The sequence below is a fragment of the Hyposmocoma kahamanoa genome, unplaced genomic scaffold (genome assembly GCF_003589595.1).
Source record: "Hyposmocoma kahamanoa isolate Upper Pololo Valley unplaced genomic scaffold, ASM358959v1 83, whole genome shotgun sequence".
NCBI lineage: Eukaryota > Metazoa > Arthropoda > Insecta > Lepidoptera > Cosmopterigidae > Hyposmocoma > Hyposmocoma kahamanoa.
Window position 1 is genome coordinate 1,143,384 of NW_020654175.1, and position 27,031 is coordinate 1,170,414.

Below are 27,031 nucleotides of genomic sequence, written 5' to 3' on the forward strand. Positions count from 1 at the left end.
ATTTTGGTGACAAACAACAATCGTAAGAGGTGAGCAAAACTTTTTTTATTTTAATTATCAAGCAGAGTAAACTCATGGTAAATTTTGCACATAAATTTCGAAAAACTCAGAAGTGCAAATCCGTATTCGAAGCCACGTCCTTCCTACTTGTTAGGCTGTAAATCAAACCATTGGTCTACCACAACTTTTGTAAGGCTGATTATCAATTAAATTACGTGCATATACAAAGTACGGTGATACAACTGACTTCCTGGGGCTAAAAAAATGGAATAATCAGATGATTCCAGGTTCGATTCCTGACAACCCAGCCAAGGTATGGACATAAGTGAAACGACAGAGCATTGATACAAGACTGATGTATTGAATAAATTATATGCATACTATACAATGTACGGTCGGTGAAACGGCTTCTCATTTTGACTCCGTTTGTACATTAATTCGTAAATTAAAATTAAATTAAATAGGACTTTATTCATCAAACACACCCGCACATATTACATAGAACATCACACGATATTATTTCGATTGAATGCAAAATAAGCAAAATAGTCGGAACTAGTTTTTCGGATCTGAAACACGTGTTTTTTTTTACAATTTAACTAACGTTTCGGACCTTTAACAGGTCTCGTGGTCTCACTGGACCTGTAAAGGCCCGAAAAAACAAATATACGAGCTTTAGATCCGAAAAAGAAATTTCATTTCCTATTTGTAACAATCGCAAATAAATCGCAAAAAAAAAACAGAACTCGACAAAATGTAGTTGAATTTAAATCTTCTTCATGTTTAAAATGTTATAGAGTTACACTGTTGGTGGAATCATCGATTTTATCGATAAATACAATCGATAATCCGCCAGTGTCAAGTTAAGGAAGACATGCGTGTATTATTCAAAATTTTACCGGTGAATAATAATAATAATTTATTGTTCAACAAAGCCTTACATAGGTAAAGTACATTATGTAAAAGCTAGGTAAATACTAAGTATAACATGTTACTTGGAAGAAGGCCAGTGCTTATAAAACTATACAGCCACTGACTAAAATAGAATTTTCTGAGCTTTAGTCTGCAGCTACAGTAGGTACTGTACAAATAAAAATTGAAAATTATGAAAACGGTAATAAATTGGTAATGTAATATTGTCTTGTGTGAGTGTGCACTCGTGTGTATTTCAAAGAATTCTGATACTCTTCGCTGATGGTGACACTTCACAAGGCTGTTTGTATTTGCGTATATTTAGCAAACAATCACCATGTACGTAGATAGCAAGTATGACAAAATATTTGCCTTGTTTGCCTATTCGGCAAAGTAGAGCAAACACCAAACTCGCGATAACGCGCACTGGTTGGTTTCTCGATGCACTTCAAATGAGCCAAATGAACAAATACGCTAGTAAACCCTCCACACTATGGTTATATTATTTTATTACTAATCTAAAATGCAGGGAATATCATTAAAAGGTAAATTCTGTTCAAAATTCCAAAAGAAACTGCTCCAACTGAGACTCTTACCTTTTTATCTACATGTGTAACTTTAGATTATATTGTTTGTTTATATTATTTATATGTATTCGAGTATAGAACCAGAAATAGAAAGTAAATTTAATATAATAGAAATAATTTAATAAAATAGAGTCAACCCGTGACCATGGAGCGTGCAACCGTTCCGAAATATCGGGAAAATAAAAAGAAGTCATACCGTGGTAAGAAACCTGATACTAGTGTTAATCATTTAGTGAATAACCACGAAAGTCTTAAAATCTATATAGTAAATTTAATGTTATTTAATTTGTTTGAACTTAATTCTGCCAAATCATTACTGTGACAACTACGCTCCGATTGGCCAGCCGGAATTCGAAACAATTGATAGCTGTCGTCAATTGTTTCATTCCAAGTCGACCAGTTTAACTTCAGCGGGAAAATTGCAAAATTATATATTTAATATTAAATTACCGATGAAATGTGATTCCGTTTGTTTTGTAATTAGACGTTTACAACAGAAAAACTGTTTTTCCCACACCTCCGAATAAATCCCATTGTTAGAGATATTATCTTTATGACAATAAATATTTTAACAAGTCAGTTGTTGGCGCTGCACTATTTCAGCTTTCTAATTTGTGATTTCAGCGGAAATGAGAGTTGATATTTAAAAGTGACATGGGATGGATGGCCCTTATTTTGTCTCTATTTCTGATTACATGCTCGATGTTTAAAGCTAAATTGTTGTTATTTCAATGTATATAAATAAAGCTTTTTATTATTATTATTTTCTTATTTGAGTCCAAGTGAGGCATATTTGTCAGTGTCCGCGTGTTTGTCTGTACGTCAAATATTTTTCCAAGTACATCAAAAATCCAATAGCGAATAAAAGTAGGCATGTGAAGTGCCGCCATGAAAGGAGAATCTTCAACAACAGGCATTATAAACATGCATATACTTTGGTCGTTGTTGTACATATTTTTTGTCGTGCTCAGATGGCGCACTACCCGCAACCGGCGTCGCTGGAAGCGGCCCTGCCGCTGCTTTCCCGGCCGGACCTGCGCCTGCGCCAGCAGCTCGGCGAGCAGCTCGTCGCGCTTGTGCGGAAGGAGCCTGAAATAACGCACGATCTCGCCGCGCAATTACTCGATGCCTTGATCGCGTGGCTAAATGGGGGCAATTTTAAGGTAACACTATCTCTATACATTTTTCTTAAATTTATTTTGTGCAACTCTCGCTTGTTCCCGTACCCAAAGGGTTGTCACGTTATTATATAAGCTGTACCCTACAGGTTTCAAAACACAATTTCAAATAATCTCTGTACAGAATACTGAAAAACCGATCTCAGAAGTTCGTGGAATTGCATATATATTTGCCAAGTTTTATTGACATCGGTTACCGGGAAGTGCGCGAAACCGCGTTCATACCCTAGTTGCCACCCTTTGCGGTGGAATATTGTCTCCAGAGTTATCGCGTATACTGTTGTACAAAAAATAAACAGTCGAATTGAAACCCTCCTTCTTCATTTGGAAGTCGGTTAAAAATTAAGTATTCATCACAGTATTTTCATGCTGTTTTTAAAATAAAAACTAAGGTAAGGTAAGCGACACGTCTGTCCATAACATTTACAGTGACACTCAGTGCTATAAATCTCAAATATCTGAGGGGCACTATGATAGTGCCCGTCACCCTGAGACATAAGTTGACAAGTCCCATCTGCCTTCAATGCTCTCATTACTGTTTGGCGGCACAAATAGATAAAGTGGCAGTACTTCCCTGGACGAACTCTTTCACAAGGAGAAAGTGATTTGAAATTTACCATGAGCATTTCGGTGAAGGAACCTGCACGTCGAAGAAGTTTCACAACCCGTGGAAAACATGTGAAGTCCCCATTAGGCCAGTGTCACGGACTATGGCTTAAACCTTAGAAGCTGATAATAACTTTCATCATCATCAACTTAAGAGTTATAATACTCTTGTCGGTGGAGCCTCTTCCAGACATCTCTCCTACAAGCCAGCTCCTTGACCTCCTTACACGACGAGACACCGGCCTTTATAATAATAACATTAAGTTTCAGTTTCACTATAGTTTTAATTCTCGTAAGTGGGCACATTGATAATATCAACCGCGGCATCTTATTATAGAATTTGCGTACATTGCCCCTTTAAATAACTTTGTAACTTTGCGAAGACGATTGTCAAGAACAGCTAGTTTATTTTTATTCCCCACATTAATGTTATGTCTATCAGTTTTTATTTTGTATTAAAGTAGCCGCTGAAAGTTTAGTATAGCTGACGACGTGTGCGCGCTCATGTTTTTATTCTTTTGATTGTAATTGACTATTGTACATATTAGTCGTAAGTCTTACACTTATAATTTTTAGTAAAAAAATTAGAGGCAGGCGGGTGTTGCTTGGAATATTTATAGTTCTCCCGTCTCGCTCCTACATTGGTGCCGACCCGATCGCACACTATAAAAGAATGCGAGCGGTATGGCAGGGCAACATTAATCCAGTGGCGCAGTCGAGGCCATGAGCGGCCAACTGCAAAATATCCTTAAAAAAAGGCAGGCCAACAGTATAAAAGACGGAGCGTTGGCAGAAGGACGGCACTCCAAATCTGACAGCGATCCAAGCAAGACCAAGAAGCTCAAGAAGAATCCACAAACAAGCATTTTTCACTGCAGTCCCAAATAGTCGTCAACAAGTGTGGGTCGTCGAAGGTGCCCACAACCTCTGTGGTTGTCATGGTTGTTAAGTGTAGAGGGCTGGTTGCTACTTATTTTTGTAATTTGGAATAAAAACAACTACGTTGAAGGAGCTAATTGCTGTACATTGTTGTCAATAGTGACGTGCAGTAAAATTATTGATGTATAATTTTACGACACAACTCGACAACTCTTTATCGAAATTCGACAATTCAAATGATCGTCAATTATGGAATCACTGGCCAGCACAACTTCTACCTCTGGCAAACTCGCGTCAAAGCTCAATGCAAAACAAAGCAGTTTGGAATTGACGATTATTAAGTAAACATTTTTATTTTCGTTTTATTAAAACTTTTTAATCAGCTACCCGTTGCAATACTAGTCACAAATCTAAAAACTTATAGATGTGACTCGCATTTGATTATATTTTTTTTGATAATGAATTGAGATTTCAAATCACCATTGTAATCTGTAAAAAACGGCCATCATAGCGTGCCGATACTGTACTTGTATTATATATTATAAAGGAATTGATTGATATCCATGTACATAATATAAACAAACTATTTCCAGGCTACTGATCAGCGCCATCTAGATGTAAAAGTTGGAATTTTGACCTTTTTCAGAGTTACGATTGTATGGAAATTAGCCGTCCTTTTGAGTTATTCGTGCATCATATTATCAATATCCCAATATGAAAATCTATTTATTATAAATATTAATTAAAATTAAAAACTACAAAAATACGAAGTACAATAGTATAGCCATGTCTGAGGCCCTGGGTTCGATCCCCGGCCCGGTCGATGTAGACACTAAATTTTCTGTATTATCTCTGAGTCTGGATACCGTCGTGGTACCATCGTTCAAACTCAAACTCAAAATATTTTTATTTCGTAGGTAAACAAATTAATAACAATAATAATAATAACGCACACATTCAACATAGCCCCGCACTAGGGAAACCCTGTGTCGCGGGTGCCATGGACACACACATAGACAACCACAAATTACACCCAAACTCACGAGAGAAATAAATGTAGGCCATACAAATATTTCTCCCGGCCCGGGAATCGAACCTGGGACCTCTGCGTGGCAGTCCGGCATGGTAACCGTTCGGCCACGGAGGCAGTTATATATTACACTTGAAATCATCAAATTGATTACAATGACAACAACAATCACTCATTGTTTTTGTTAAAAGTAAATAAAAACAAAAAATAAAATAATTTTACCCTTAGACATTGTCATTACTGTTACTGCTATGCAAGTGTTAAATAGGTACGTCAAGTGTCCGCTGGAGATGAATTCCTAGCATCTTTATCCTGAATATAATCAGTAACACTGTGCTAGCTCTTATTTAACAGCGCATTTTTAATATTTTTTAAATTTCTTCTCTGACAGTTGGGTTACTTCACCTGGTATTTTATTATAAAAGCGCACACAGTTTCCCATGAAAGATGAGTTTACTTTATGCAATCTAAATTGTGATAGTGCCAGTTTGTTTATTTCTTAAATTAAAATTGTGTATTAATAGTGTATTTTGTCGTTTTCGGGGAATAAAGGGATATTTTTAACCGACTTCAAAAAAGGAGGAGGTTCTCAATTCGACTGTATGTTGTTTTTTTTGTATGTATGTTACGCGATAACTCTGATCATTTGTGAACCGATTTTCATGATTCTTTTTTTGTTGGAAAGGGGGTACTTCCATAGTGGTCCCATTTCATTTTGAAGAAAATCATCCACCTCGAAGGGTGGCTGTTCACGCATGAAGATTCATTTTTATAAATAGCGCCTAACTTTAATTTAGAAGCAATTACTTTAATTCTTGATTTTGCTATTTCTTCACTTAAAGGCGTTTTTCTCTCAATATACTTTGAGTAGTTTCGTAGTGAGAACCTATTTTTATCGTCTCCAGTGTCCTGTATAGTGGCGAACTAGGAGATATTTCAATAAAACTTAGCAAATAGACGTAATTCCACGTACTTTTGAGGTCGGGTTTTTTAGTACTCTGTACTGAGAATATTCGTATGTACATTATATTGGCATAAATGTATTGGCAAGTCACTGTCATTATTTTAATTTCCTTAAACAATTCTGTTATTGAGTCGCGACAATGCAAATTATAAATGCTACGAATCGCCTTTTTTTGTAAAACAAACATTCGCTGAATGTCAGACTCGTATCCCCATAATAAAATTCCATATGATAGAAGACTATGGAAATAACTAAAGTACGCAAGTCGAGCCGTTTGTGTGTTCGTCATTTGCCGAATTTTCCTAACCGCGTAAGCCGCGGAACTTAGTTTACTCACTAAATTTGTTATATGTGGGCCCCACTGTAATTTTAAATACATATATTGTAATACCCAAAAAAGGCGGTGCTATCTACATAATACAACGTTTCATTATTCAATGATACGACTGTATTAAGTATTTCTTTTGACTTAGAAAGTGAAAACCTTATAGATTTTGTTTTTTTGCCGTTTAACACTAAGTTAACCAATCGAAAACCTTCGACAGACCTATATTTACCTTGTCTATGCCCACTTTTTGTCTTGGCATTTTAAAAATAAGTGAAGTATCATCGGCAAACACGACGATATCAGTAAAATACCGAATTAGACAAGTCGCTTATATAGATTATGAAAAGAAGGGGACCCAATATAGAACCTCGAGGAACACCCATGGCAACCAAAGCTCCTGCAGACTTTGATTCATTTATATGCACTTTTTGAACCCGATTTTTCAAATATGATTTAAGTAAAGACAGATGTGTCATCGAAACTAATAGTGCATTAAGTTGCTCAGCAATGTCTACTGATGTACATAATCAAATGCTTTAGTTAGGTCGCAGAAGATACCGATGGCATCTTGGGACTCCTTCCACGCGTCGAATATTCGTTGTAATAAGGCCACCCCCGCGTCAGTTGTTGAGCGTCCTTTCGTGAAACCAAACTCTGTTTTAAGCTATTATGATTAAAATGTAACAATATCTAACTGTGCATGATTTGTTCAAAAAACCTTGCTGAGCACAGGTAACACTGAAACAGGTCTAGTTGCCAGGGTTTGTATTATCCCCTGACTTAAATAAAGTGGTACTATGTTTTAGTAAATCAGGAAAGACGTAATTAGTAATACTAAGAATAAACACGTGTGCTAAGTATGGGGCTAAGGTATCAGTAACAGATTTACAAAGTTTTACGGACACTTCCCAAATATCCTCTGTATTTTTAGCCGCAACTTACTTCCGATAACACAAGTGCTCACCACATCACAGGATCACAGCAATGTATGTGAAGCTGTCTAATATTTATTTATTTAATACCTGGATAGGTACCAAGAAAAACCTAACGCAATACCTAGCCTGTAATTTCCTGTAGTAGCCAGCAGATCTCGACAGAAAAACATGTATATATCTTGCACACTCTAATTCAGCTGCGCTGCGGTTCATTGCGTGCGCATGAGTATTCTGGTAAACGTGTGTTATTGTCAAGATCAGTTGCAAGATGTCTTTTGCATGTCCTAAATTTGACTGGAAGAAATTTCTACATAACAATAATACGCGATCACTCCGTCCTTTTTTGTGAACTTTGTGAACATATTTTGATTATATATTTTTTTGTCGGAAACAGGGTACCCATTTAAATTTAAAGAAAATATTCCACTTCTAAGGGTAGCGAATTAGGGGCTGAATCAGATTTATTGGATTTCCAACTTGGAAAAAGTACTTTCAACTACAGATCCAATTTCAAAATGTCCATAATGCAAAATGTCCAAATTATGGCGCAATATCCGTTTCGCATACGATCACAGAATAAGCCAACGATTCGAACCAAATTTACACACAAGCCCATAAACTTATTGAACGTTGACATAATAAAATCGCCATTAGAAATTTCCGTAAAGCGATACCGTGCGGGCTCGATCAGAATAAGCTCACTAGCCGTAGTAACCACGTCTCTTTGCTAGCAGTTACCGTTTGCAATAATCCGTTTCGTGAAGCGTTTTGACAGCGATGGCTTTGTTTTTGTGTTAATTCTAACATTTGAATTTAGTGAAGCGAAAAAACTTACTTGTGTATGATTTGTTTGACTTGTGGATGGAACATATTTATGGAAATAGGTGGGTTGTAATTTTATTTACATGTTTGACTACCATGATATTCAATTTTTTTTTTTTGTGAAATTACTCCACTAAACTCTGACATTATTATATATTATAGAAGATCTTACGACTTGTTGTATGCTCTTGTTGCAAATCTTTGTTTTGCTGCCTTGTAATTTCGTATTATGAACTGGTAATACCAGCCAGTCAACGGTCACGTGTCACTGGCTGTCTTCTGCCCGAAGTCTAGCTGGCTATATCGTATTACAAACGTTATTTTGACATTTTGTTTTTTGAATTTATTACTTATAATGTCTTTATTTATTTTCGTACATGAATAATACGTATCTATTATTTTTCTCTTAAACTAAGTCGTAAATATTGTTATATTTATGACTTAGTTAGTACCGGTAAATATTCATCCATGTTTTTGAACGTTACACTAAAAAGCACGAGCTAGTCAAGTCCCAGTCGTAGACAAAATAACCAGCGAGAAGTCTAAAACCTTCTACGTCATCCTTCTTAAAAAAAAATAATCTTGGCTTTTCTAAAAAGAGGCTAATTTAAATCGGTTTTGCATAAACAATTACTTTCAGACAACCCCAGTAAAAACGTCTAGGGGGTTCAAAATAAGTCATTGTAAAAAAACAAATTCTGAAATAAAGCCAGTGTCCCTGTCGCTCGACCCAAGCAAAATGAACCTTATTAGTACGGGAAACATTTGGATTAGAGCTGAGGTAGTATAGACTCTTAATCTAAACTGCCACGTGAAGCCGCATCCAATGGGCCTGAATGGGGCAGTCTACTTTATCCGCTACTACAGTCAGAATGTTGTTGGGCCCCTCAACAGCGTTCTGACTGATTAATGATTGCCTAATATTACCAGAAACACAGTGTAACATTTTGTTCTCTTTACAGGTGGCCCAGAACGGTCTGGAGGTGCTGGTGGCGCTTTCTGAGCGCATGGGCCCGGAGTTATCTGCGTTCGTGCCAACCATTTTGCCGCACATCATCGACAGGTGAGTCTGTTTTTAACCTCTGATGCAAACATACCCCTCTGTTCAAGCCTGTGTCAGTGTATCCTCTGACATCATAGCTCTCTAAACGGATGGACTGATGTCAAAACGGCTTTTTTAATTTGAAGACTAATTTAATCGGGAGGCTTTGTGGTATTGACGACCTGAAGAGGTGACTAGCCAAGCTTCCCAAATGCCTCCCTGTCGGCTTCCTTCTCGAAGTTATGCTTGCCATGCCCGATATTTTGGCCAAGGTACACGTAATTATGCACAACCTCAAAAGTTGCCCACCTACGGTTGCAGGTCCCGGGTCACATGTGCTTTGAACATATCTTTCGTTTTGTCCAAGTTTAGAAGCAGTAGCGCTCCTTGTGAAAGAGTACGTCCAGGGTAGTACTACCACTTTACCTATTTCTGCCTCCAATTAGGACTGTGAACATTAGCCCTTCAGATCTTTGCAATTTAAAGCTCTGAGTGGTACTGTAACTGTTATGGACAGGCGTGTTGCTTACCATCAGGCGTACGACTTGTTCGTCCCGTCACTTGATGTTATATAAAAAAGAAAGTTCATCCTGAGACCTACTCGTTCCATGTTTCGTGTGTACTCGTTTATATAAATTCGGTCTATATTGCTACTGTTGTAGTGTTGCCCGCTTTCGAGTAGCTAGTGATTGCAGTCGATAAATATTCTATCGACCATCGACTGAATATTGGTCACGCTTATGGAATCGCTTCATTTGAATCATCCTCGACCCATTATTCGTACAGCTACTGGGCACAAGTTCATTGCAATTGTCAATTACATACACTGCATTTAAAACTATGTCCACCCTTGCATGAAACTATGTCCCAGCAAACTTTAAAGTCCAAACCGAAAAAAATATTTTAACTGCTGAAAAGGAAGATGCTAAATCACCCCAGGGTCATCAAAGTTTGTTGTAAATTTTAGACGTACCTATTTTGTAAGTTTCCGTTTAGGATAACTGTTTTTTCCCGTCAAACATTTATTTTGTTCTTTTTTTTATTCCACTCTTTCCCATCTAAGGAAATTTAAACTTGACAATCGCTCATCGGGTTTTATTGTGTAAATTATTATTTTATTTTCTTTTCTACTTTCGCGCTCCTCAAATAGCTTAATTCAAGGTCTGTACTAATTGTGTTCCATAAATTGCCTGTTACACAAACGTGAGACCGTAGCTCCTGCCAGGGAGGTTCTGGCTGAAAATGTACTGAGCTCACAATCCTCCCCACACATCTGTAACCATAGATATAGTTTTGTATTTTTACTATTTATATGTTAGACTTTTCATTTGTTTTATGTTTATTTTTTTGTGTGTGGCAAATAAGTGGAGTTTGAATTCGGTTTATTAAAAAAATATAAAAATGAGACATACTATTTTAAAGTTTTTCATTTTAATTTAATATAGATTATCCAGACAATCAAATCCGCCTGTTCTTGTTGAAATGTATATTAATAAAAATCTATTTCGATACTACTAGCCAACTATCAAAATAAGAATGAAGAAGACAGGAACGTAATTAGTAATCATTACAATGGTGTAACTTTCACAATTCAGACATTTATTGGCAAAATTTTTACCTCATTTCACAATCTATCGATAAAATTGTCGACAACAACTACAAGACTGTTTAAAATTTTATGAAAACTGGCAACCCTACAAATTCCATTTTACACCGTCTTCAATTTTTGTATTAATACAAATCTGTAATAAAAACACGGGAGATTTTCGACAGCTCGGGGTAACTTGACCTGTAGCTCAATTGATATAGAGCAGCGCTACAGCGTTGTCACGGGTTCATGTCTCATCGGGTCGAAGAAAATGTTCTGTGTGTGCCATCTTTTTATTAATAATCTAATTGTTCTCTCGTCTCTCTTTTCAACTAGTATACAACAAAACGAGTTACGCATTAAACACTATTCTGTACGTCCTTAAAAAGCGGTACGCCTTAAAACAATACAATGACAGACTCGCCCATTGTAATGGCGCGCGCTTCACCGAACCTGTAAATGATTGCTCTGACGTCATCGTGTCTTAACGTTGAGGTGCTCTTGACCTGTTTACATATCTTTTTTATAATTTATTGCAAGACCTTTTTTTAATTCTATTTATTTAGCTTTGATCATTATTACACACGTCAGCCCATTTAATAGAATCCAAACAGACAAATTAAAATACTCCCTAACCCAATATGTACACAAAATCATTTTTTTGTGATATCAAGTGAATATTTAGCAGCAGTGGAGCTCCTAGTGACAGGGTTCGTCCCGTGAAGCACTGCCACCTTACCTATTTCTGCCGCCAAGCAGTAAAATGAGCACTACGTTTCAATTTAGAAGGGTAGGAATGCAAGCCCATGCTACGTGACGGACGCAGTGGCAGTCCCCCTCAGATCCGCTTGGCACTGCAACTGTTATGGGTAGCCGTGTCACTTGCCACCAGACGCACGACACTGGGATATCATTAAAAATAACTCTTGTGAAGATAAAGGGTGCTTTTAAATTGGAATGTATCTGTGACCTTTCTACTTGTATTCCAGGTTGGCGGACACAAAGGAAGGTGTTCGACATATGGCCCGCCTGTGCATCGCGGCCCTAGGCGAGAGCAGAGCCGCTGCCCCGCGCGCGTTGTTGGCCAGGCTGACTCCAACCACGCAACACAAAGCCGCTCACGCGAGGGAGGAGGCCATTCGGTGTATACAGACTTTACTTGATACGTAAGTAATGATTTATATATTGCACTAAATTCTCTTTTAAAAACAGTCCAAATTAGTTAACGTTTTCGACTTACCGGAACTTACTCTAACGATGCATAGCTGAAATATTATTAAACAATGTCAATATTCTAAAACTGGGTTATGGTTTTTTATGATATCTCAAAAAATGGATTTAGTTAGCGGACATCAGTTTACGCTCCCGGACATATAATAATAATAATAATGTATTGCAAAACCATAATGTACATAATAAGATGTTACAAATGTAGTGAGACCAGTATTATGGGCCCTGTCGGGCACGCAACATAGGAGCTAGGAGAGAGGAAGCGCAATTTTATAGTAGTATTTTATATATATAGCAAGTATTCTATTCTTATTTATCATAGGTACTAAATACTATATTATATTGTTATAAAATTTAATTTAAAAACAACCTTAATATTTATCATCATTTTGCGTGGCCTCTGAATGTATTATCTATTAAATATTCGTTAATAGTGTAATAACATTTTTCGGATAAAAATAGTTTTAATTTTTTTATGAAAATGTTGTCATTGTTTTCATTTTTTATATTTTCAGGTAGTTTATTATAAATTGTAATAGAAGAACTGTAGGTACTAGAGGAGTTAATTTTTAATCGTGAAGTCGGCAATACTATATATAATACGAGCCACCTTGTATTTTTATTCTTGAAAGCTAGAAGGAATTGTATTCTTCTAGCTAGTATGTTTTTTTATCGAGTTCGCAGCGGAATAGTGGCGTGAAGGCGGCCAGTGTGTCACCAAAAGCGGCCACGTTTCGTTTTCTACATAGATCTTAAAGAAAGCACCAAGTCGCTGTCGGATAAAGATTAAGAAAATTTTCTGTTTTTTTTAAATTTCGATCGAATTCACATTGAAAATTAATAAAAACATACTTTAGAGTTGTGAAAAAATACAACGTCCAAGCCCGCTAACGTTCCGCTAAAGCCCCGCGCCCCGCTGCTACCACTCTCTGTGGACTGTTGCATAGAACTCATTGGAATACAACTCCCGCGTCCGTACCCGCCCCGCGTTTTGCCCGCACCCGGTCCGCCTGTTTGTCATAAGCCTTATTCAGAGTGGCGTGTAAATCAAATGTACGTAGACGCTCGTTGCGTTCGCAGTGGCCGCGCGCGCCGGCGCCTTTCTCGAGGCGGGCGCGGGCGCAGGTAGATCTATTGGCTCGGTCCGCCCGTACCTTTCACAGTGCTTGGTCTAGCGTCTAGCGTCTGTTTGCGATTTCGCCGTATGGATCTACCCGCTCGAAGCTGCTTCAGCGCTGTAAAAGGGTAGACGACAATGGCCGCGCGCCAGCACCCGCTTGCAACCTGAATGAGCCCATAGCATTCGACCGCGGACCGCGAACGCCTCGTGCCGCCGGTTCCAATCAGCAAGGCTTCATAAGAACTCGAACATTACAACAATTCTCGCGCCCTGAACGCTCTCGCTCCCGTTTCTATGTGGCCAGAGCATAAGTGAGAACGAAATAGCACACGCTCACTTATAATATATAACCCAGGGTTCATCAACACCTTCTGTTGTCTCATCCCTTTAAAACCGAAACGCAATAAGTGGGTATGGTGACACTACTTCCCTAGATGAACTCTTTCACAAGGTGCTCTACTGCTACTAAATGCTCGCATGCATAGAAGACTCTCGAAGGCCATGCGGCGGTAATCATCCGTGAAGCTTATAATAATAATGGCGGAAGTATTTAGATCTGACACACGAGATCACTGGCACGTGGGATGTGGCCTCCAATCCCAATTGTTTTGTCAGTAAACGGGTTAATTCCAGTCTCGCTAACAATTTGAAGCGGTTGGATTTTTTAAAATTATGTCAAGGGACGGGTTGAACAAGTACGCCTGGTCGTAAGAGACACTCTTACCAGTAAAGTACCACTCCAAAGATGTAAATCGCAACGACCAGAAGGGCACTGCTTCTGCGCCCGGCACCATTTCTCTCAGATATAGTTGACAAAGTCCCATGTTTCCGTCAAAACTTGAACACGGTAAGGGCGCGTTCCCTTAGTGTCGTAACGTTTTATTTATGGTTAGACGACTGCCACTTCTAGCCTGTTCCCATATCTCGACTGTCTCTCGTGACTGTCGTGCATTTTTTATCGTTGAACGACTGTCGTGTCTAGCTGTTCCCACTGGATCGTGACGACAATTTATCGGTTCTCGACAGAATCGTTTGATGCACTCGCCTCTATGAACTTTTCGAAGTCAGTCTCATTATATGAAAAGGGATGGATGTGATGATAGAGTGAAATACGTAGATTTAAAGAGACATGTTACGGTCTCCAGAATATCAGTGACAAAATATACAATCTAAAATAAAACTTAATTGCTAACTAAGCAATTAGGCACGACATATTATATATATATGATACGCCGGCGTGTATTTGCCACGGGTGTTGTCGATGTTTTTTACGTTGTGCCTTCGACATTCTTACCTGCCGGAGCCCCTGATGCGGACGGTTGTGGTCCCGATCACAAAGAATAAGACTGGTGATGTGTCGGACACTGCCAACTATCGTCCCATCTCACTTGCTACTATAATGGCCAAGGTGCTTGACAGTTTGCTTAATGATCAGTTAAATAAACATATAAAATTACATGATGCACAGTTTGGGTTCCGGCCTGGACTTTCAACTGAAAGTGCGATTTTCTGTCTTAAGCAGACTGTCAAGTGCTACACTAATAGAAAAACCCCGGTGTACGCGTGTTTCCTGGACTTGTCAAAGGCTTTTGACTTGGTAAACTATGAGATACTTTGGAGCAAGTTGAGGGACACCAGTGTGCCGAGGGAATGCATTGAGCTGTTTAGGTTTTGGTATCAAAACCAAGTGAACCAGGTGAGATGGGCCGACGCTATGTCTGAAGAGTATAGGCTTGAGTGCGGTGTGAGACAGGGAGGATTGTCATCACCGACACTCTTTAACCTTTATATAGACCGGCTGATCGAGGAGCTTAGTGGCATGCATGTCGGATGCCATGTTGACGGAACCTGTGTCAATAACATAAGCTACGCAGATGACATGGTGCTGCTGGGCCCTTCGATCGGCTCGATTGTAAAGCTTGTAGCCACTTGTGAAAGGTATGCGGCTGCACATGGACTAAAGTACAACTCTAAAAAGAGTGAAGTGCTCATTTTCAAGTCAAGCAAATTCAATCCGGTAAATGTGCCTTCGGTTGTACTGGCCGGTACTGCATTGCGAGTGGTTGACAGGTTTAAGTACCTGGGTCACATGTTAACGGACGAGTTGAAGGATGACCTAGACGTGGAAAGGGAGCGCAGGGCGTTGGCAGTGAGGAGTAATGTGCTGACACGCAGATTCGCTCGATGCTCGTTTAATGTTAAATTAACGCTTTTCAAAGCTTACTGTACATCTTTTTACTCGAGCAGTCTGTGGTGTCAGTACACGAAACGAGCTTACAACAACCTACGCGTTCAATATAACAACGCGTTCAGGATGCTGATGAGGCTACCACGTCACTGCAGCGCGTCAGGAATGTTCGCTGAGGCGCGCTCAGACGGCTTTCACGCTATAATGCGAAAAAAGGCCGCCTCTTTTCTCCACCGTGCACGTGGTAGCCGCAATAGCATCCTGAATACGCTTGTCCATAGATTTGACAGTCCTATCCTAATTCATTTGATTAGGAGGGTCATAGGACAAATTAAATAGAGAATGTAAATGTAATGTGATGTAATGTATCTAATGTAATCTGTATTATTTACCTGTAAGTACTAACATAGTGTGTTTTAAGTTCTTTTTTACTAACAATATATGGAATTTATAAGTTCTGAAATAAAAGTCTTTATTATTATTATTATATTGCAGTTAGACTATAAATATAGTCTATCTATACTGCATCAATAATGTGTGTTCGCTCTCATGGGAAATGGAAATGGATGAAATTGAACGACGAGATGTGACGAGAGGGGAGAGTGTGGAGCAGAACACGTGCAGACAACGATAAATAAAACGTGACGACAATAGTAGCTGCGATTATCTGTCGTTAAATTTTTATCGTGACGTTTTATTTGTCGTCTGACGACTGTCGTTCTAGCTCTTCCCATTGTCTTGACAGTCTGTCATCGTAACGTCAAAAAAGACGTGAAAACGACAGTGAATCGTGTTGTGAACAACTTCATTTAAATATACATGAAAAAAAATTTAAAAAAATAAAAAATTTTCAAATACATAGTTTAACATTTTTCACACAGACACACGCAAGCACACGTACTCACACACGACAACACTCGCGCGCGCTAAAGTACTAACCTTATTAACACTTAGATTCTAGACTTTTATGTATAAATTCTATATTTTTAACTTCTTAAATTTAAATCAGTTAATTTTGAAATCGATTTTATTTCACTCAAGCAGCATCGAGTAAACCGTGTCTTATTGCGTTAATGTTACCCATAGAAATGTATTCCCGAGGGTTGGAGACTTGGTGATCTGAAACACAGGCTGAGCCTGGTTTATCATAGTATAGTTTGTACTTTTATTATGTTCACTGTATTGTATTGTGGTGAGAAAATAAAGAATTTATTATTATTATACAAGCCACGACACTTTAAACTGCACGACTATCTGTCGTCACGACATTATGGGAACGCGCCTAATGCTCACATTACTGCAGCAGAAATAGGTAATGTGGCAGTATTTCCCTGACCTAACTCTTTCATAAGAACCTCTACTTCTTTGAGAGTGGTCTGCCCATATCGCGCCTTCGCAAGAATTTGATCTCTTCAATAACAACCTTTTATATATAATAAGTAAATATTGTATTGCAGTCACGGAGCGGCTGAACTCCAGCTGCGAGGTGCAGTTCCAACACTGGCGGCCCTGGTTGGCGACCCCAACTCGGCTGTTCGCGACGCGGCTATGCAGCTGTTGGTGGATGTCTACAGACACGTCGGTATGTATTACTCAAATCATGTACCCATAACTCGAGAGGACTGTAATTACGGATCGTAATTCTGAGAAAGGTCAAATTTCCGTCTTATATCTAAACAGTGCTTATATCTAAGTAGCCTGGAAGTCGTTTATCAAATTCAAAATAATCTTTATTTCATAGGTAGGCATTATTACACTTGAAATCGCCACATTGGTTAAACTCTACCGCTCATTCGTGAGGCAGATTCCCCTGACAAGAATGAGCAAGAAACTCTAAGGGTTGCTCTTTGTAAATAACATTTGTACACATTCAACATTTCCAATATATTTTTTGTTTTGCTTTCAAACGTCAAAGATCGAGACTCCATGAGCTAAACGAGTTACTACCACGGATTTTGTCATCCAAGTCGTATAAATAGCCTTTAGTATAAAGTTTTGCTTCACTGTAGTTTTAAACCTCGTGAATGGCGAATTTTGTATATCAACCGGAATCTTGTTATAAAAGCATGTACATTGCCCCTTAAATGATTTTTTGACTTTGTGAAAACGACTATCAAGAACAGCTAGTTTATTTTTATTCCTCGCATTAATGTTATGTCTGTCACTATTTTTCATGAAGAAATTACTATTCCTCTTAATATAAATTACATTATTACCATTGATTTACAATTATATGGACGTCGGGTCCGCGCTAAAAAGTGTCCGAACTTATAGGGCGTTAAAATCGTATACAGAGCGTCATTCACGCTTTAGTCTTCGTTTGTTCGACTGACAGCGAAGCAAGCAAAATTAGACAGTACTGCGATGACATTACAATTTAAATTCAACGTTTTAGCTTTTTCATATTCCTTTACATGTCACTACGTTTAAATAGGTTGACTTGGGACATTTTTTTCGTGGTTTTTGTATTAGACCCGTCGTCCATATATATTGTAAGTCAATGATTATTACATATGTAAATAATTGTGGATATCAATTAATTCTTCTTTTATATAAAACACAAATAGTCAGTCTTTTTTCCTTGTAATATTATTTAAATATTGGTCATGAGTTCTTCTTCTTCTTTTAAATGCTATGGGTCCATCGAAATAATCGATGATAATTTTGTATATATATGGTAGTTTCGTAAAAATAAAATAATTTTCTTAAATTTGACAAAACGCATGCGTGTCAATAGGTGGCATTGTGTGTTACAAATTAATTTATAAATTAACTGTTCCTAATATGGGTAGATGGAGCTAATCCTAAACAGAATAAAAGAATAGCCGACACTATTCATAAGAATCTGTGCAATAAGCGCCATCTAGTTGATTTGTTTGTTATCACTAGAAAATAGAGTATTTGATAAATTGCAACTTATCAATGTACGCTATGATGGCCGTTTTGACAGATTGCAATAGTGACGTCAAATCTCAATTCATTATCGAAAAAAAATGATGAAATGAAGAAGGACAAGAAGTCATATTTTTACAAAACTACCGTACATAGTAATTTTTACTTGACATTGGCGAAATCATTGATTATTTCTTATGGAGCCATAGCATTTAAAAGAAGAAGAAATGCGAGTCGCATCTATAAGTTTCTAGATTTATAACTAGTATTGCAGGGGTAGCTGATTAGAAAGTTTTAATAAAACGAAAGTAAAAATATTTACTTAATATATCGTCAATTTGAAACTGTTTTGTTTTGCATTGAGCTTTGACGCGAGTTTGCCGGAGGTAGAAGTTGTGCTGGACAGCGATCCTATAAGTGAGGATCGTATTAGATTTTTTTTTTAATTTCTAATTTCTGAAAACAAATGCCGAGTTGTGTCTTAAAATTATACATACATAAATTTTACTGCACGTCACAACAACAATATACAGCAATGAAGCTCCTTCAACGTAATTATGAATTAATACGAAACATGATGAGCGGACAAACGTCAAAACGGCATCTTAGCTTGCCGGTACTATAGTCACAAACATGACTATTTATATTTTTCTTCAGTGACACTGGCCGTCAGATTTAAACCACTCAGATACTGGGAGTATTGTCCTCAGTGGGGCAAAAGCCAAAACCTACAAAAATGAGAAAGCTATTCGCTACAATGGGTACTAAATACCCGATTACGCTGTTTTGTATCGTGAATAGCAATCCTCTTGACTAAATGCTGGTACTATATACTCAAACGATTGATTCAACTTTTCTAAATGTTTTCTGGTCTGCGTATTACCTCGGAGTTACATTCGTTGCTCTGATAGGGTCTCACTGTGCTTATCAATGTCACAATTATCACAAAGTCAAAAAATCATTTAAGGGGCGATGTATACGCTTCTATAACAAGATTCCGGTTGATATACAAAATTTGCCTTTCACGAGGTTTAAAACTATAGTGAAACAAAAACTTTATACTAAAGGTTATTTATTATACAACTTCTGCGTACTTGGATGACAAAAATCCGTGGTAGTAACCCGTTTAGCTCATGGAGGTAGTCTCGATCTGTGATGTTTCAAATAAAAAAAAAATATTGTAAATGTTATTTACGAAGAGCAACCCCTAGAGTTTTTTGCTCATTCTTCTCAGGGGAATCTGCCTTACGAATGAGCGGTAGAGTTTAACCATTGTGACGATTTCAAGTGTAATAATGCTTACCTATGAAATAAAGATTATTTTGAATTTTGAATGCGGAATCTCTTAGAAAAAACTTTATGTTCGTGCATCAAGAGTCTATACTACCTCAAATGGCTTTGGTAGATTCCGTAAAACAGTGGAAGTGTTGAATCAATCACTGATTACTATATGGTAATAATAATAATAATAATAATAATAATAATAACGCACACACTCAACATAGCCCCGCACTAGGGAAACCCTGTGTCGCGGGTACCATGGACACACACATAGACAACCACAAATTACACCCAAACTCACGAGAGAAATAAATGTAGGCCATACAAATATTTCTCCCGGCCCGGGAATCGAACCCGGGGACCTCTGCGTGGCAGTCCGGTATGGTAACCATTCGGCCACGGTGGTAGTTGTGAAAACACAATTCCTAAAAATTTGTTTACCACGAAATTTTACAAGGAAACCGCTGTATAGGTTTCAATAGGTACTTTACATATACCTCTTTAGAAAGAAAAAGACGTTGCGCGTTTCGCTTGTGTCGAGAGGCGTCATTCATCACCGACGTTTTTTTCGCTACTATCACAAGGACCACTGATTAAAAGAATCCATCTCGCATTCTTAAAGTTCTCGAATTCAGAACTTTAAAACGCTCCACTGTAAACTTGGCAATTTCGACATACGATACTTTACGTAGGAAGGGTCGATATGGAAATTACAATTTTGTGTTTTACCCATCGAATATATAACCAGAAATAGAGACGAAATAAGGGCCATCCATCACTGGCAACTCATCAGGTAAATAGTCCTTATATCACTTTTAAATATCAACTCTCGTTTTCGCTAAAATCACAAGTACACTGAAATAGTACAGCGCCAACTGACGTGTGTACGTCTCCGTATATTTCAAAAATATTCTGTATTTATTGTGATAAAGATAACATCTCTAACTATGGGGGACTGTTCCATTCCATGGTGTGGAAAAAAACAGCAAAACAATTAATTACAAAACAAACGGAATCACATTTCATCGGTAATTAAACATTAAATTGTGTAAATTTTCAAATTTCGTCCATTATAGCAAAGTTAAAGTTAAACTGGTCGATTTGAATTGAAACAAACGACGAACCCGTCAATTGTTTCGAATTCGGGCTGGCCAATCGAAGCGCAGTTGTCACCGTAATGATTTGGCAGAATAGTTTTCAAACAAATTAAATGACATTTCGTCTCTATTTCTGGTTATATACTCGATGGTTTTACCCATAGGTACAGTGTGTTTTTTTTTTGTTTCTAGGTGAAAAACTACGCTCGGATTTGAAGAAGAAAGAATTGGTGCCAGCACAGAAGATGGCCTTGCTAGAACAGAAGTTTGATGAGACTAGAGAAGCGGGCTTGCTTTTACCCACTGGTGAGTGGTTCAACCATAGATAGTCTTGTTAGGAGAATTAATCTTATTGTTTTTGACATTTGTCGTAAAGTAAAAAAAATCATTTAGAGAATCACTACTCTTGAGCGAAAACGTTCTTCAAACAAGGTGTTTAATATAAACTCAAACTATATCGGCAGTGTTTTGTAGAAAGAGCGAAAGCGCCATTTCGAAAGATTTTTGAGTGGAGAATGTTTTATTTTTTCACAACTGTTTTAATGATCACATTACTGCTTGGCGCCAGAAATAGGTAAGGTGACAATACTTCTACGGACGAACTCTTGAATTTCTACGTTGTAAATAAAAACCTATTTTATAAATAAAATTATCACTAAACAAATGTGGAATAATCTTTTGTTTATTTAAATTAGTATTATCTTTTAAAATGCTAGCTATTAACACCTATGACAAAACTCAAAACCGGGAAAAGAAATGTTTAAAGAAACAAAATCAAATAAATATCTACTTTTCTCGTGTGGTAACTTCATACCTTATCCACATAAGAAAAAGTAAAAATAGTGGCAGCCATTTGCTTACTGATTGCGGCTGTATATATATATTTTTAATGTAAGTGTCACATGCGCCCTTTCAACTAACAGCGATAGTATTTACTTTATTTCTGTAGAGTGGTTTTATATTGTGGTATAAAATAATATATTTCATATTTATCTTCGAAAAATCTTGATTCTTTTTTAGATTGTACGAGGGGAGGTCCAAAAGTCCGCGGAATGGAGGGGTTGTAAATAATATAAAACAATAAGGCTATTTTTCCTTTTCAATATAATTACCTTTGAGCTCAATACATTTTTTAGATCTCGAAATTAGCTTTTCTATGCCATCGAAAAAATATTTTTTCTCTTTGCTCTCAAAATGAGCTAAAATTGCCGCCTTAACCTCTTCATCGTCGCGAAATTTTTTCCCACGTAATTCTTTTTTCAAATTTGGGAACAAATAATAATCGCTGGGGGCTAGGTCCGGGCTGTAAGGTGGGTGGGTCAGCGATTGAAAGCCACACTTGTGTAGAGCAGCCATCGCAACATTGCTCTTGTGAACCGGTGCGTTGTCTTGCAAAAGCAACACACCCTTTGTCCATTTTCCCCGCCTTTTTTCTTTGACAGCTTCCTTCAGTCTCTCTAATGTTCTTGCGTAATATTCTCCCGTTATATTGACCCCCTTTTCTTTGTAGTCAACCAATAAAATTCCTGCACAATCCCAAAAAACCGTAGCCATGATTTTTCCAGCCGGTTCCGACACCTTAAACTTCTTAGGGGGTGGTGTACCCTTTTTATGCCATTGCATTGACTCCTGTTTGGACTCGGGCTCAAAGTGATGAACCCAAGTTTCATCTCCAGTAACAATTTGCTCCAAAATTGGGGTAGTTCTGCGCCACACAGCTCCAAGAAGTGCTTTGATGCATCGATTCTTTGTTGCTTTTGAGGCGGCGTGAGCATTCTCGGCACCCATCTTGCACTGACTTTTGTCATGCCAAGATGATCGTGTAGGATCCTCAAAATGGTAGTGTCTGATACTCCTACTAATGCAGACAGCTGTTTCTTCTTCAACGGGCATCTTCCAATATAAATTTTTCGATTTTTTCAACATTGTCTGATGTGGTGGCCTCAACTGGCCGTCCTGGGCGAGGATCGTCTTCAATTGATTCTCTGCCATGTTTGAAAAGACCGTGCCACTTGTAAATCATTATTTTACCACGGCACTGATCCCCATAAACAGTTTCCATCTCATTCATAATGGTTTGAGGAGGTTTTCCTTGCTTGGTAAGGAATTTGATGACAGCACGAAACTCGATTTGCTCCATATTTGCAGTTTTCTTCCGGATTTACTTGTTTGTAGGGCGATATCTCGTAAACTAATGAAGTTAAAAGGGTGAAGCTTGATATATATACCCCTAATGAGTATCTGATTAGTACCACATCAAGCAAGAGTAATTAGCGGGCTCCCGCCCCCTCCATTCCGCGGACTTTTGGACCTCCCCTCGTATATCGATGACATAATCGATCTTCATCTTTTGTTTGCAGCTATGCAGAGCGTGGACGAGGCAGACTTCGTATTCCGCACGGCCAAGCGTACCATGGCCATCCCCACCTCCGCCAGGGGCCGGGAGGGGGACAGCTCCGGCGCATCGACGCCAGGTCAGTTCTTGTTCATCTTCAAATCATTTTAAATAACTATTAACATGCGTTGTTCTTCCATTCATAATACGACTGTAAACTTTCAAATCAATGAATTTATGGTAAACTTAAAAGAGCAATTGAAAAATGCACCTTCATGTCATATACAGTAGGTTGATTTTTGTTGAATTTCAACATTTCAAGTTGTTCTGGATCAAGGAAGAAAAAATAATGGAAGAGACTTAAGCCTCACACATTCATAATTTGAAAGACTATGAAATCTTGATGATGATAGATCGTAATTTAATCTTTACCCTATTGGCATTGCAAAGTACAATATCTAAAAGTACAATATCTATTATTGCAAGTTACGACGTTTTAGTTTTATATGAAAGTTTCAATCAATGTGCTGTCATCTAGTGGTCAATAGCTACGACGACAAATTCGTGATGTGTACTTAGTTCTCCGAAAAAGAAGGGACCATATTACAGGGGTATAAGGTTTACTTTCATTTATAAACTGAAATAAGACGTAACGATGATATGAAGCACCACCATTGACAATATTACAAGATTTTCGAGGTGATAATAACACGACCAAATCGTACAAAGCGGAAAGCCTTGCTGAAATCGGTTAATTAATTTAGTCTCTGCAAGAGAACAAATGACACACTACATACATACGCTTCTATAATCGTAACCCACCTTTTTTGCTGCGCCGTAATCGAGTAATAAAACTAACATTCAATTTTCTTTTTCACGTAAACCGTCGACCTTTTCACCTTGGACCATCACGGAACGCAACTTGGAACTAACCGTGGACCAACGAAACATCTCTAACTCCATCCATCGGACTAAACCACTTGGTGATCTAATATCAATTCATTCTAATACATCATTCTAATTTTTATTTATTATAATAATAATTTCATGTAATATTTATTATTATTATTTAATTCACATCTGATTAATTTATTTATTTAATCAAATTATTATTTATTTTCTATCTCTATTTATTGTTTCCATTGTTGGCACCCCTTTTATTAAACAACATTTTCTTAATATTCTCCATTTATTTTATATCTGAAACTTTATTTCCATTTTCTATTATTATTTTAAAAATATACACTTGTATTACAATAAACGCATTATCATATATAAAATAAAAAATTGCATTAATAATGTGCAACATTTCACATTAAATCATATTACAATATTGGTGTGGACCACTCAATATTGGTGCAAACTTCTGAATATTGGAACGATCGGTTATGCTATTGCAATTGGACTGCAATAGCTTGTGAAGTGCCAAAGAGAGTAGTGGGTGGTTTATACAGTCTACCATCAGCCAATAGAAAACCACCACCGCCTGCTAAGTTGACCAGCGCTGGGAGCGGTATGTGTATCAGATTTTTAACAGTAGATATATTAAATGTTTGCTTTTTTTATTACATCAATTTACTCGTAGGTGCAAATTCTTCGTTAACGTACACTGGCATTTTTAATTATACAAAAATAGTGTCGTCGACAGACATAGACAACGGACAGTTGTGATAGAGATAAATTTTGATATAGGACGCTTGTACAATATAATTATGATCATACGAGAGGAAGAATTGCCTTCAACTTACATAGTTAACTGTCTTTCTCAAAACTGCTTCGCGCAGTCACGCAGAGGTCCTGGGTTCGATTCTCAGGTAGAAAGGAATATTTGTATGGCCTACATTTATTTCTCTCGTGAGTTTTGGTGTAATTTGTGTTTGTCTATGTATATGTCCATGGCATCCGCGATACAGGGTTTCCCTAGCTGGGCTATGAGTGTGTTGCGTTATTATACATGTATCTTTAATTCATCTTAAATCTTAACTTTTTGCACTCCACATTCTACCACTTAATCTTCCCAATGATTAATGTACGGAATTCACTGCAATTTATATAGATCATAGTTTTCTGATCCTGTGTATCAAAATGTAATCACTCAGTATGGAATCGTATTTTTTGCTAAAAATCAGGAGCAAAATCGCAAAAAGAACTGTTATTCCAAATGATTCAATGAAATAAATCGAAATATCCAATTTATTAATTGATTTTTAGTTTGCAGTACAATTGAGGCTATCCGCGCAACATTGGTGTAACCCACATCCAACTTTTTTTTTACATTATTACTTTAAATGATATGATATGGTTCTCGAGTTTCTAGTGTTTATATTACACGCGGTTCATCGCTACCCGTAATGTAAACAATAAAACAAAGGTACCAATAATTTTGTCAAATGGTTAAAGTACATATCGCACTGGCAATTAATAATTTATCTCCAAAGTTTATACTTGTATGTCATCCGTATACGATTTAATTTTAAAGTGACAGCACAACACTGTCGCTTTGAAATTAATATAACTCAAGCAATTTTGAGATAATACTATGTTAGTTGTAATGTGCGATATATATTTTACATGTACTTTAGTGTTATTTTAAAATGTTGTACGAAGAAATTGAATGCGGGTTAGATACGTTTTGCGCTTAGAGCCTCAACGGGCCATTACGAACTGCGGGTCGCGGGTTGCAGTGTCGTCGGGCGCGGGGGCGGGCTTGGGCGCGGCGGGCGGCGAGGCGGGCGCCGTGTCGGTGGAGGCCTTCGAGGCGGCCTTCGCGTGCTCGGCGCCCGCCGCCGTGTACGGCGCCCGCGGCCTGGACGACCTGTGCCGCCACGCCGCCGCGCTGGTGGGCGACAAGGCGGCGCACTGGGAGAAGCGCGTCGACGCGGTAGGTCCCTCTTCGCTTCCCTCCTCCTTTTTTTTTAAATTTATTTGGCAAAGCCATCAGCCTAAACATGAAGTTTGTTTCTGTAAATATGGCCGCTACAAAGAGGATAGGCAATTTGAGGCGGCGTGTTTGGATTGACTCGGGATTCCTTAAAACGGGCCCATACGGATATTCTAGTTCGAGATTCATATAATCTTCGATTAAGGCACAATAGTACTATCCTATTCCACTTTAAATTAGATTTCACAAAATAATTGAAAGTCAAAATAAAAACGACACTTTTCCCTCCAAAAGGTCCAGAGCGAATCTCCTCCTTTTTTATAATATCAACTGACAGTACCACTCATTTTTAAATTGCAAAGATCTGTGGGGCACTGCCACTGTGCCCGTCGCCCTGAGACGTAAGTTGACAAGTCCCTTGTGCCTGTCATTTCACCAGCACCCTTACCCTTCAAAACCGGAACGCGGTGATGCTGGCATTGCTGCTTGGCGGCAGCAGTATGTAAGGTGACATACAAACCTACACGTGTCGACTGGGAATAAGCCCTTTTCTAAACCGGTCAGTCGAAATGTATGCCTAGCGCCACGTCTACCAAAAATTGTCATTTCCCTAAATCGAAAATAAAGCTATACGATCTTCTTATCGTTTCGACGGCATACACACTGCCGTCGTTACTTCAAGGGCGCGTGTGATATTCTTTTTTTAAAAAAAGGCCGATCTGTCACTATTTTAATGTTTTCTAGGTGCATAAAGTATGAAATTAATTCAAGAGAAAAATTTATATTTTTTTAATGTAATAATTTTTTTAACATTATTTTCTCGGTTTTGAGTTTTTGTCACAAGCGCCCTTTCAACCAGTGGCGCCAGCATTGTAATGCTTGCCATGGAAAGGATTTGGCGTAAGATATGGTACGTCGTGCGGAGAGGTTTCTAACTATATGATTAAAAATAATGGTATGTGGTATAAAACACTACGTGGCTAATTTTTCGACAAACTACGCCCCTTTTACGATATACAGACTGCTTATACTGACTGTTATTTATGTTTTTAGCTGAAGAAAATCCGTTCGCTACTGGCTGCGGGCGCGCACGTGCAGTACCCGACGGAGTTTGCGGCGCACCTCAAGGACCTATC

General features: G+C 38.0%; 2 protein-coding genes across 2 annotated transcripts; both read left to right on the forward strand.

Annotated features, from left to right (window-relative positions):
* Window positions 1–3: 3 nt before the first annotated feature.
* LOC113234331 (CLIP-associating protein-like) lies at window positions 4–24,849 on the forward strand. Its single transcript, XM_026469631.1, has 8 exons — window positions 4–29; window positions 2,471–2,662; window positions 9,204–9,304; window positions 11,861–12,037; window positions 16,867–16,991; window positions 20,872–20,985; window positions 23,040–23,153; window positions 24,429–24,849. Exons 2-8 carry the CDS (start codon window positions 2,471–2,473, stop codon window positions 24,683–24,685), a joined length of 1,080 nt encoding a protein of 359 aa, XP_026325416.1. The 5' UTR covers window positions 4–29; the 3' UTR covers window positions 24,686–24,849.
* Window positions 14,475–15,805, forward strand: LOC113234330. The gene is made up of 2 exons (XM_026469630.1): window positions 14,475–14,629; window positions 14,753–15,805. The coding sequence occupies exons 1-2, from the start codon at window positions 14,483–14,485 to the stop codon at window positions 15,746–15,748; spliced, it is 1,143 nt and encodes a 380-aa protein (XP_026325415.1). The 5' UTR covers window positions 14,475–14,482; the 3' UTR covers window positions 15,749–15,805.
* Window positions 24,850–27,031: the final 2,182 nt, after the last annotated feature.

Coding starts and splice junctions, on each gene's coding strand:
- LOC113234330 (XM_026469630.1), top strand. CDS start 14,483: ATGTTTTTTACGTTGTGCCTTCGACATTCTTACCTGCCGGAGCCCCTG. Junction 14,630..14,752: donor TTGCTACTATAATGGCCAAG/GTGCTTGACAGT, acceptor CAGACTGTCAAG/TGCTACACTAATAGAAAAAC.
- LOC113234331 (XM_026469631.1), top strand. CDS start 2,471: ATGGCGCACTACCCGCAACCGGCGTCGCTGGAAGCGGCCCTGCCGCTG. Junction 9,305..11,860: donor TTGCCGCACATCATCGACAG/GTGAGTCTGTTT, acceptor CTTGTATTCCAG/GTTGGCGGACACAAAGGAAG. Junction 23,154..24,428: donor CTCCGGCGCATCGACGCCAG/GTCAGTTCTTGT, acceptor GGACTGCAATAG/CTTGTGAAGTGCCAAAGAGA.